This window comes from Gopherus evgoodei, chromosome 3 (assembly GCF_007399415.2).
Source record: "Gopherus evgoodei ecotype Sinaloan lineage chromosome 3, rGopEvg1_v1.p, whole genome shotgun sequence".
NCBI classification, from domain to species: domain Eukaryota; kingdom Metazoa; phylum Chordata; order Testudines; family Testudinidae; genus Gopherus; species Gopherus evgoodei.
Genome location: NC_044324.1, coordinates 40,401,258 through 40,413,674, shown reverse-complemented (window position 1 = coordinate 40,413,674; position 12,417 = coordinate 40,401,258). Strand labels below are relative to the sequence as shown.

The window sequence follows — 12,417 nt, the reverse complement described above, 5'->3', positions numbered from 1 at the left end:
GGAAGTCGAGGCCGGGGGCTGGCGAGGGACCCACCGAGGCGCCGGTTGTTCGGCGTCGCTGCGCTCGCTCCTCCCTTTCCGGGATGTCGGCGAAGAGAAAAGCAGAGGCCATGATCCCGGCCGAGGAGAGCGACCAGCTGCTCATCCGGCCCTTGTGAGTGACAGCGGGCGGCGGAGCAGCCGGGCGCTGGCGGGGGAAGGGCAGCGGAGGAGAGTAGCAGGGGGCTGGGGCACTGGCCGGGGAGGGGCAGCTGTAGGAGGGAACTGGGGCGCTTGGGGAACTGCGGGAGGCTGGGGCACTGGAGTCCCTTCAAACATCACCTGCACTAACAGGGTGTCGCAAACCTTGAGTTTGTGGCACAGCATTAATGTCCTGTTAGTGTGTCTGCTCAGTCTGGAGTGACTGTCAGAAAATGGGGCAGACCCTCCCCTCCCCCCCTTCCCCCGTAATTAGTTTTCACCAAGCCAGTGACAAACGTGAACTCCTGGATCACTCTACCAATCTTACTATAGCATCACAGACATTCCCCTTAAACTCTCCAGTCTATCTTGCTACTCAGACAAAGGGGACTTAGTGATAAAATGGTTACTTACACCAAACATCATATCACATTCATACTTCCAATCCCAAGACACCAGTCACTTACTCCAGATCAGTTAATATCCTAGACCTTACATAATGGACTAGTTTGGTAGCCCATTCTATAGTAAACTAACTAAAGGTTTATTAGTTAAGAAAAGGAAATGAGAGTTATTGAGAGGTTAAAATAGGTAAAATATGTTAACAGATGAGTCACAGTTTGTAATTCCAAATGATGACAGTGATGCAATAAACTGCCAGTTTACAAAAAGTCTTTTCAGGATTCCCATATTGTCTCTGGGGATCTCTGCTTTGTGTCTGGTATACTTCCCTGTAAGAGTCCAAACAGTCGAGAGAAATAGGAACTATCCTTGAATCCATACTTAAAGCTTCTTCTCACAGAAAACAAGCTGACAGAGTCACTACCCCCGAGGGCTTTTCCTTTACTGACAAAGAGTAAGGAATGCATTTTGAGTCTTTGACCCCCAGTCATCACACACAATGACCACTTGCTTTGAAATTAACACTTTTCTGATAAAATTCTTCATTTGCATTCCACAAAGCTTCTTTCTCGTTTGATGGGTTATTTAGTTACAGGGGTATATGCAGTGTAAATTATTGCCACAACATTATAACAGGATACAGCTAAGTGAAAACAATGCAAGTAACATTCCATTAGTTTTCATAAAATTTAAACAATAAGTACATTCTTTACCTAAATCAGTCTTATCTATATTAGTATGCAAGTGAATTGGCTTGGGGCTCTGGCATGAGCTGACACCTGGTCTGTCAGTGTCACAGCGTCTCCTTCATAATCTAGACTCCCAAGTGTTTTACAGCACAGATCCACTGAAATGTAACCATCGCTAAGGCTCTGTGTTTGTCACAGAAGTCACAGGTTCTGTGACCTCTGTGATGTCTGCAGCAGCTCGGGCAGCCCCTGGGCATGTCACACTGGCTGCTGCTGGGGCAGTCTTGGGTCCCCCTGTCCCTCCCCCACAGCAGGAATTTGGGTGGGAGGGGTGTCTCGGCTGGGGATTGGGGTGTGGGGTGGTGCTTACCTGGAGGGAGCTCCTGGAAGGGGGATAGGAACACCCCTCCCCGCAGCTCCTGGCTCCATGTGCTGCCTCTGCCTGCAGGCACAACCCCCGCAGCTCCCATTGGCCGCAGTTCCCAGCCAGTGAGTGGCAGAACCGGGGCTTGGGGTAGAGCGGAGGCAGCATGTGGAGCTAGGAGCTGGGTAGGGAGCCTGCCCCAGCACCCGTTGAATCCCCTGGGCCGTGAGTCCCCAACTCCGAGCACCCGCGGTGCTTCCCCAGCTGTGCCCTCCTCCCAAGTGCCCAGGCCGTCCCCCCTGAGCACCTGCAGGCCATGTCCCCTAGTACCTGTGCTCCCCCCCAGCATCTGTGGTGCCCCCAGGGCCACCCCTCCAAGCCATCTCCCCCCCCACCCCAAGTTTTAGTCAGGGATATATAGTGAAAGTTATGGACAGGTCACATGATCGATCTTTGACTTTTATTAAAAATATCCATGAGTAAAACGTAGTCGTGACCATTACTGGTGTGTGAGGGCAGCAGCTAAGCAAACAGCATGCCATCCAGCAGTTGCGGGGTGGGAAAAAGAGAGATTGAGGAAGACTGTTGTATCAGGCACAAATTTAAAGAATCCATGATTCTTTTTAAAGTCCATGTAGTGTAGACAGTATCACTGTTTTTAAGGTCTCCTGTAAAAAGCCCACACAATAACTTCTGATCATGATGGTCCCTTATGGTCTGAGTCTATGAACTTGTGTGGATTCACTTTGGGGCTGATCCTGAGTGCTTCCTTGGAGACTCTTGCATCTCCAGGTGCCATTGTCTTCCTAGCATTGGATCCTTTCTGTTTCAGATAAAAGACTTGTGTCAGGATTTTAAACTGGTGGCAAGGAGTCCTAAGTGTTTTGCACTGGTTGCTTAGACTTAGAAGACATCCTCTGCATATAATTTAGTCAGTGTAATATTTTTTATGATGCTCCATAAAATGTTTTCAATATGTTATAAAATTAAATATGAGAATAAAAATAGAAATGATATAACTAAAGGAAAAGGCTGCAATATCAGCTTGGTGAGATTCTTGTCTTCTTAAGTTTAATTGGTCTGTGCAATGGATTTGTAAGAAGATTCAAGTATGGTTTAGTTTTGAAATAGCCCTTTATGGGTTGTTTTTTTTTAAACTTTCATAAAGCACAGCTTTCTTTCATTCTTTCTTTCCCTCCCTTCTCTCTCACCCTCCCTCCCAACGCTGCGATTCCCCACCCCCATGTACTTGCTTGCTTGCTTTCAACAATTTTGCTTTGAGCAGTGCCAGAACATTTGAAGATTGGCAGTTCAACACCAACTATGTATACTTGAAGGCCTTGTTTACACTACAAAGTTTTGTTGGCAAAAGGCAGCTTTGGTCGACAAAACAGTGGAGGTGTATACGCTATAATGCTCCTCCTGCTGACAAAACTCTCCTGTTTTGTCAACAAAATAAAACCACCTTGACGATAGGTGTAGTGCTTTTTGCAGCAAAGTTAGAGCAACAGAGCATCAATGTAGACACTACATTTGTTATGTTGCCGTAACTGGCCTCCAGGAGGTATCCCACAATGCTCACCATGACCGCTCTGCTCACCATTTTGAGCTCAGCTGCCCTGCATCCAGCTGCACATGCATGCACCCCATCCCTTTCAAAGCTCTAGGAAGTTTTGAAATTCTTCAGCATGGAGAGCTCACATAGCTACTGTCCAGCTGAGGATACTGGCTTCTGACAGCAAACACACTCCTGCCTGGACTACAGGGGTGGGGGTTGATCTCCTTGGTCTGTGGGGAGAGAAAGCTGTGGGAGAACTCTAACAGAGTCATGGACTCAAAACATTAATGCAGTATCCTGCTTTCCCTGGGACTAGAACCACAGCGGTAGGCAGCGACTGCTGCTGCAGGGGGCAGCGGGGGAAAGACTGCTGTGCTGTGCAGAGTCAGGGAGGGAGGTGCAGGCTGATGTCGCGGTGTCCACCTCCCCCTACCAGTGTACTGCTCTTCTCTGGGGTGGGGAGACGGGGACACCAGCTGTCTGTGCACCAGCTTCTGCCTCAAGACTGGTTGCTTCTGGCTGCTGTCTGAACTTGGGCTTTGTCACTGGAACCTGAACGACAAAACTTTTCTTGTTCAGAGGTGTAAAAAAGCCACACCCCTGAACCACAAAAGTTTTGCCAACAGAAAGCACCGGTGTGAACAGCGCTTTGTCGCAGGAGAGCTCGACAGCCAACAAAGCTACTGCCGCTCATTGTGGGTAGAAGTTCTTTGTCGGTGGGTGAGCACTCTCCTGCCAACAAACAGCAGCTATACTGTGCACCTTTTAGTGGAACAACTGTAGCATCACAGCTGTGTCACTAAGAGGTGCTTAATGTAGACATAGCCTTAGAGTCAGCGTGCAGACACACTCACCCTCCCCCAGCACAGAATCTGTCTCTCTCACACATACACACTCCCTTAACACACTCTCTCTCTCTGTCCCTCACACACACTCCCCGCCCCCCACTGCTGTGGTCTTGTGTTAGTGTTCAGCAATGTAATTTTGATTATATTACCAAGTGCTACTTTAAAAAGTGATTCAAAATGTGTTACTTTTTGGGCACACACAGCAATCATTGCAAGGTTCATAGATAGTGCAAACAAACAATGCTAGGCTCAACACACTACAGCAACACACATTACTGTAGCTTAGTGTTAATATGCTCCTTCAAAGCATCCCTTAGCCAAATAGCTTCTCCTTCCCCCCCTCCCCCCCCGGTTGGGCTGCTCTTATAGCCTTGTGTTCATAGAGCACAGCACAATACTGAACAGCGGTGAAGGATCTGTGCTTTCTGACAGGTGGGGCTGGGTTGCAGGTTACCAGGGCAGTTGAAAAGCAGATGGTAATCTAGTAGAATACCCATGGAACGATTGGATTGAGAAACCCCTTATAATGTGACACTGCACCTGCCCCCATGAGACGTTGCAAACCTGTCCCAAAGCACCCTGCGGCCAGTTGCACAGTGGGATAGCTACCCACAGTGCTCTGTTTTCTGTTGATGCACTCCACCACACAATGAACATAGTGTGGACATGCAACGTAGTTTAATTACAGCGGTGGTGGTACGTCGGCGTAACTTGCGTTGACAAAACTCTGTAATGTAGATCAGTGGTTGTCAACCCGGGGTCAGAGGTCTTCCAATTGATACATCAACTCATCTGGATATTTGCCTAGTTTTGCAGCAGGCTGCATAAAAAGCAGTATCGAAGTCAGTCCAAACTAATATGTCATACAGATAGACAATGTTTATACTGCTCTATATATTATACACCGAAATGTAAGTACAATATTTATATTCCAATTGATTTATTTTATAACTATATGGGGAAAAAATGGGAATGTAAGCAATTTTTCAGTAGTAGTGTGCTGTGACACTTTTGTATTTTTATGTCTGATTTTGTAAGCAAGTGGTTTTTAAGTGAGGTGAAACATGGTATGCAAAACAGACATCTGAATGGGGTACAGTAGCCTGGAAAGGTTGCAAGCCACTGGTGTAGACAAGACCTAAATGGAAGTGAACTAGTTGAAAGGACTGTAAATGTGTCCTGTTTAAATTTGTTTGCAAACTTCTTAACTTTAACAAAAGCTGTTACCATTTGATGACTGTTTCTTGGCATGTGTGAAATAGGTTTGGTGGTTTCAGTCTAGTTGCCAGTGAATAGATATTCACATCACACAAAACGCTATCGCAGTTGGCACGCTTGGAATTTCAACAAAGAGCCAGGGATTCACACTGAGCTCCCATTACAACCCTCAGGTGCTAAGAGGCATCACATGACTTCACTTTCCCTCTCCCTTTTGTTCAGTCGCACTCACTGAAAGGTACTTACAGTATGGCTACACTTGCACTTGCGCTTTGAAGTTTCGAGTGTGGTCGCAGCGCCAGTGCTGGGAGAGAGCTCTCCCAGCGCTGCACGTACTCCACATCTTCTATGGGTGTAGCTTGCAGCGCTGGGAGCTGCGCTACCAGCGCTGAGGCACTGTTTACACTGAGGCTTTACAGCGCTGTAGCTTGCAGCGCTCAGGGGTGTGTTTTTTTCACACCCCTGAGCGCGAAAGTTGCAGCGCTATAAAACGCCAGTGTAGCCATGGCCTGAGTTTATTTCAGAGGACAGAAGATACAGGTAGCTGCTAATTATTGGTAAAAGAAAGAAGTAAAACTCGGACTTTCAGCAAACATTATGCTAAGGCATGTGAGGCTAGAAAAGAAAAGGTAGTTTCTTTAGAAGAATCAAAAACAAGTCATGTGGGAATAGAGTTCTCGGGGTAATGAGTTTATTTAACAAAAAAAAATATTTTGACTTAGAATTATAATCCTGAAACTGCCAAAGGATCTGAAGCAACTGGTGAGGCTATTGAGCAGTTAAAAGCAAATCTCCCTCAGTCATGCAAGAAATATTCTGTACAAAATGCATTGTACAAATACGTTAACCTACCCTAATCTGGAAAAAAGAAAAGCATTGACACCTTTCTCATAGAATCGTAAGAATTACTGCATTGGAACAGACCCAAGGTTCATTGAGTCTAGTGTCCTGTCTCTGACAGTAGCCAGCACCAGACCAGTCAGAGGAAGGTGTAAGAACTGTACAGCAGAGAGATCTGGGATAATCTGCTCCGCATGTTAGGTCTTTCCCTGATCACTTAGGAAGAAGCTTAAACCCTGAAGTCTGAGGTTTGATTTCCCTTCCAAAATAGAGTATTCCTGTTATCCATATAGATCCCTTTTGAATCTTGCCTTTGGAGAAATGATTTCTACAGTAGTGTAACTGGATGACTTTAGATACATCAGGAAACAAGTGTATACTTGTTTGGGCTCTCCCTTTGTAATGATGACATTAATATTGACATTTTAGTTTCTTTAGTAATAAACGAAGAAACAGAAAAAATATTAGATAAATAATTCAAAACTTTTATAATTCAAAACTGCCTCGGCTGAAAGCTGCAAAATACCATAACTTCTACGGCCTTTCGTAGCAAGGGAGTTTGGGCTGAAGTAACAGTAGGGAAGGAGCAGAGGGTAGGTTTCCCTCCCCTACATGATACTGTTTTCGCATGATTGTGCTGAATTTAGTGGCGCATAAGGAGCTGTGCTCTCTGTTGCATCACCCTCTGAGAAGCTTGATTTTTCTCTGTCAGTTTCTCTCTTCTTACTTGGCATCTGTCAATTTGTATGCTCTGGAGGCTTGACCTATGCCACCAAATTGCAACGATGAACTTGAGAGTAGATAAGTTATGCCACTGCTAAATGACCCAAACTATCTGTACTCATTTATCAGAACAAAGTATCTGAATTATTAAAGGGTGTGTATTTGCCAGTGTGGTGAAAAAAATATTTTGGAATTGAGTTAGCTTTCAAAACAAATGTTCTCAGCCCAGTCCTTTTTTCTCATAGTTGAAAGCATTGCACATCCTTTGGGGACTAAAATCGTAGCTGTGTGGGAAGAGGAGAAGTATTACTAACACAGAGAGCCCTTTTTCTTGGAATTTTCAAAGGCACCTATTGCCACAATATCAAGCATTTCAAAATTTTAAATTGCTCTTTACTATAGTAAGCCTGTGTCAAGGGCTGATATATTAGTACAGGTTACATTATACAGTACCGAAGTGGAATGTCTCAGCCCATCAGAATGAAGGGAGGCTTCATAGCTGTGAATACTTAATGTTTAATTCCCCCCAAATTATGCAGTCCCCTGTACTATGTTGTTTCATAGAGTTTAAGGCCAGAGGAGATCATCTAGTATGGCCTGGATATCACAGACCACTAATATTTAGCCAGATACCTCTATATTAAGGCCGAGATTTTGTTTTGGGTGTGAGATTTGTACAATGCAGTATGAAAATCTTTGACTGACAACCATTAGCCAATCAGAGTACTGTATTTGCATAATTGCACAAGTTCTTTCTTATTTTCCTTGCTGTGAGCATGCAAAACATGTGAATCTACTTGGGCTATTGTAATCCCTGTCTTTGGGTTGGCTTCCTATTCAGAATTTTCAAGTTGCAACAAATATACCACCTCTGTTCTTCACTTTTCTGACAGAAACAGAAAATCTCCCTGTACATGTGAATCTAAAGGGAGTGTGTGGGGAGGAACAGCACACCAAAAGCAAGGAGATGAGGGCTGACATTCCACTGAAAGGGAAAGTGGCTTTAAAACATAGTTTAAATCGCTTGATTCATTTTCCTCCTTCCTTCTGATTTTTACCCACTTTCTTTTGTACAGATCCCTGAGACACCTGTTTCTAGAATAATGGCCATGTATATGAGTGTTCACTGGCTTTTTTACATTTGGCGAATCCCATCTTTCCCTCCCTAAGATAAAAACCTATTGCAATTACTGAGGACAAGCACCTTACTTATCTGTAGGGAAGAAACTGAATAGCAGTGAGGAAAAGAGATGGTGAAATGAAAAGCAAAAAGAGCTTAATTATTTAAAAACAGTGTACCTTTCAGTAGTTTGACAATTGATTTTGCTTTTTGTGTTTTTTCTCCTTTTGCTGAAAATTTTGTGTCTAATAAAAGAAATCAGTATAAAAGCTTGAGGGGATTTCCTGTTAACTCTGAAATAATTCTGTGCTGGGCTAATAGTCTCTGATACCTTAAATTCATTCAACCTAGGATACAGTTATATTATAAATGGAAAGCACCCTCAAGTTATCAAAGTATTTCCGGGGTAAGTTTGCTGTAAGCATTTAGATTGCTTTAGCCCATGTCTGCAACAAGCATTCATTTGCCATCCTAGAGAAAAGATACCAGTCCTTTTTTCCAAATTTAGGTCTTCTATGCTTTACTCATGGACAGGATCTCAGTTTCATTGAATGAAATTTCACTGTTCGGTTAGTTTAAATAGTGTTTGGCCTATCATTCAACAGTTGGATTGTTAAACAGAATGATGAGTTCTACACATAGGCGTCTAAATGCACTTGAAACAGAGATGTAGTTAACTGTGTTTAGATACGGTGGGTGGTTTTTTGTTTTTGCTAACTTTGTCATGGATTTCCCTTCACAGAGGTGCTGGGCAAGAAGTAGGAAGATCATGCATTATTCTGGAGTTTAAAGGAAGAAAAATAATGGTAATTATTTGTAAACACCTGAATTACGAGGGTCTGTGGTAAAAAGCTATTGTTTGTTAAATCCAAGTTCCTCACAAAAGTCTGGTATGGATGTCAGCCTTTCCCTAAACAGGCAAAGTCTCTGGTTCCCAAGAGCAACGTTACCTAGAGGATGTGACATATTATATGAGATTTTAATTTAGTAATAAAAGACGTGTATAAATCCTGAGAGAAAATTTGGATATCTATTTATGTATAAGTGTAGGTGATATGCTCACAATCTAGTTTTCAGTGGTGTCTGAGCCTAAACTTTACTTTGTTCACACAGTGGTGTGTGTATGCACAGATGCTCTGTTTACTTTTCCAGCATTAATGCCTGTGTGCTCAGGTGATAGAATCTACATGTGAAAGGCTGTTCACCTATGCTGTCAACTGTTACTATTGGAAAAGTGTGGCTAGAGGCTTGTGTAGGTACAGAATAGCACATGCAAAGGCTCAGGTCTGAAAAATAGTCTCTTAAAAGGCATTCAGTTTTCCACTGAAGATAAGTCACCTACACAGATAACTTAGAGCAGGGGTGGGCAAACTACAGCCCTGGGGCCACATCTGGCATATAAGACATTTTAATCCAGCCTTCGAGCTCCTGCCAGGAAGCAGGGTCTGGGGCTTGCCCCACTCTGTGAGTGCCATGGCTCTACGCTGCTCCCGGAAGCAGCAGAATGTCCCTCCTCCAGCACCTACACATAGGGGCAGCCAGGGGATTCTGCATGCTTCCCCTGTCCCAAGTGCCCACCCCCGCAGCTCCCATTGGCCAGGAACTTTGGCCAGTGGGAGCTACAGGGACAGCGCCTGAGGACGGGGCAGTGCACAGAACTGCCTGGCTACGCCTCCATGTAGGAGCTGGAAGGGGGACATGCCACTGCTTCCAGGAGCTGCTTGAGATAAGCACTGCCCAGAGCCTGCACCCCAGCCCCCTTCCCTAGCACTGATCCCCTTCCTGCTCCCGGAGCCCCTCGGTACCATCCCAGAACACGCCCCTACATCCCCATCCCCACCACAGAGCTCACACCCCCAGTTGGAGCCCTCACCCCCTCCCTCCCCACACCCAACACCCTGCCCTAGTCTGGAGCCCCCTTCCACACCCTGCACTCCTAATTTCTGGCCCCACCCCAGAGCCCTCATCCCCTCCCGCACCCCAACCCCCAATTTCGTGAGCATTCATGGCCTGCCATACAATTTCCATACCCAGATCCTCAGGCCAAAAAGTTTGCCCACCCCTGCCCTAGGGTCTAGCTTGGAGTCTAATATATCACAATGTGTCAAAAACTGTGAATAAGCAAAATGAATTTTTCCTGCATAACACTCACTTGTAACTGCCATAAATTTGTGTGTGCTTATTCATTTTTATAAGTTTTAGTAGGAGTTTTAATTGTTTGTCATCACTTTTCAGCTTGATTGTGGAATCCACCCTGGCCTAGAAGGAATGGATGCCCTACCTTACATTGACTTGATAGATCCTGCTGAGATTGATCTCCTCTTAATCAGTCAGTAAGTTGCATTTAGGACAAGAATTAATGCTTGCTTTGAGTTCTTGCTCTAAGCCTTGTTAACTTCCAACTTTTAAGAAAGATTGGGGGCAGATGTCATCCAGACCCTATTGGTGTGATGAAAGGACAGTAGTTCCCAATATTTGTGTAGTGTAGTGTTGCCTAATCTGTTGATTGCGTATTAATTATATTACTGATTTAGTTTCCCCCATTAGCAGTCTGAAATTTGGCTAGTTCTTATCCTAATATCAGACCCAGTATTATCAGAATTAATATTCAGTTGGGAGCCTTGATGTGCACAGTTATGACACTCACACCTAGGAAATCGCGCTATGTTTATAATAGTTTTATTAATACAATTAGCAGCTTCACAAACACTCCAACCCAGCAAAGCAGGTAGAGATAATACAGAATGAGCTGAGCATCCGTAGGCTTACACCATCTCTTGCAAAACAACCTGAAGTTTAGTTATCATCCTCATCTTTCCCCTCACCATCATCAGTGGTTGTCATCCTAGCGTCTCCCCAGGTACACAGGCCGGGATACAGCTTTTATGATGTGTTATATTGAAATCACTATGCTTAATGCATGTTCATTAGGGGTTTCAGTCTCTTTTCCTTATTTGTAGTTCCTCTCCCTACTAATATAGATTATTAATCCTTTTACATCAAGCTTATTAGCACATATGTCAATTATTTACCATGGCATTCTTGTGGTCAGACATCTGCTGATGTCTCTAACTAAAAATATTCCAGGGTGGTATAAACTAGCATCCTGTGATTACCTATCAGCAGTTTAGTCATTACAGCATTCCATTTTATGATATTTTATGATCTAGGGTTACTCTTGGTTAGCTACTTATGCTAAGGCTTTTTGGGCCTTATGCCTTAATTAATTTATCTAAATTATTATTTTACAGGCTGTGAGGCTTGCAAGCTTATTGGTTTATTGCCTTAACTTATATCTATGGCTCACCTAGCAAATACCTGTAGGCTACAAAACTACTTCTTAATGCCATGGCTCTCCTCCATGCCCATTGTAACCTCGTGGCCACCCTCCACTCCCTTTCTTTATCACTTAACATCACTGTGTCAACTTCAGCAATTGTTTATGTGTAAAAGAAATATTAGAAAGTATTTACTGTACTTTTAGCTATCTTTAATGGGAGTTGGATCAGGAGTTGAGAAGACACCCATTGACTTAAAAGGGTGTTAGACTTTGCTGATAATATGACTTAGCACCTGGAAACAAGGATAGTCAGGCCTATGTGACCAGTTAGCTCTCCATGGACCACCAGTGCTCCACAGATCAGAGTTTGAGAAATGCTAATACAGGGGTTACAGAGGCATTCACTCAGATACTTTATGTACAGCAATTGTGGGGAGGGATAGCTCAGCGGTTTGAGTATTGGCCTGCTAAACTCAGGGTTGTGAGTTCAATCCTTGAGGGGGCCACTTAGGAATCTGGGGCAAAAATCAGTACTTGGTCCTGTTAGTGAAGGCAGGGAGCTGGACTCAATGACCTTTTGAGGTTCCTTCCAGTTCTAGGAGATTGTTATATCTCCAATTATAAAATATATATATATATATATAAAAAAATGCACTGGTTGCACCTTTATCGCACAACCACTGTTTTAAAATTAGCATCATTAGTAGGAGTGACCAAATTGTAATCCAGTACATTGCTGCCCTGATATAACATGGTTGTGGGGAGCTAAAAATTCCTACCACATTATGAGTGAAACGCCGTTATATCGGGGTAGCAGTGGCAGGGCTGCAGCGGCGATTTAAAGAGACCGGGACTCCGGCTGCGGGGAGCCTCAGGCCCTTTAAATCGCCAGTGATCCCCGCTGCCACAGCCCTGGGGTAGTGGAGGCAGGGCTCCAGCAGTCATTTAAAGGGCCCGGGGCTCCCCGCAGCAGTCGGAGCCCCAGGCCCTTTAAATCGCCAGCAAGCCGTGCTGCCGCAGCCCCAAGCTAGCAGCGGCAGGGTTCTGGTGGTGATTTAAAGAGCTCTGGGCTCTGACTGCTATTGGGAGTCTGGGCCCTTTAAATCACCAGTCCAGCCCCACTGCCGCAGCCCCGGGGTAGCAGCGGCAGAGCTCCAGCGGTGACTTAACGGTCCCTGGGCTCCCCGCAGCAGAC

General features: G+C 44.7%; 1 protein-coding gene across 2 annotated transcripts in view; it reads left to right on the top strand.

Moving 5' to 3' along the window:
* The first annotated feature begins 7 nt into the window (after positions 1-7).
* The window catches only part of CPSF3 (cleavage and polyadenylation specific factor 3), a 56,397-nt gene continuing 43,987 nt past the window's right edge, over positions 8-12,417 (top strand). Inside the window, exons 1-3 of one of the 2 annotated variants that reach the window (XM_030555453.1) lie at positions 8-154; positions 8,685-8,748; positions 10,178-10,275. In XM_030555453.1, the coding sequence (XP_030411313.1) occupies positions 84-154; positions 8,685-8,748; positions 10,178-10,275 (233 nt within the window). In that variant the 5' untranslated portion in view covers positions 8-83. The remainder of the gene's footprint in view (positions 155-8,684; positions 8,749-10,177; positions 10,276-12,417) is intronic. The other variant, XM_030555454.1, reaches the window with a different exon arrangement.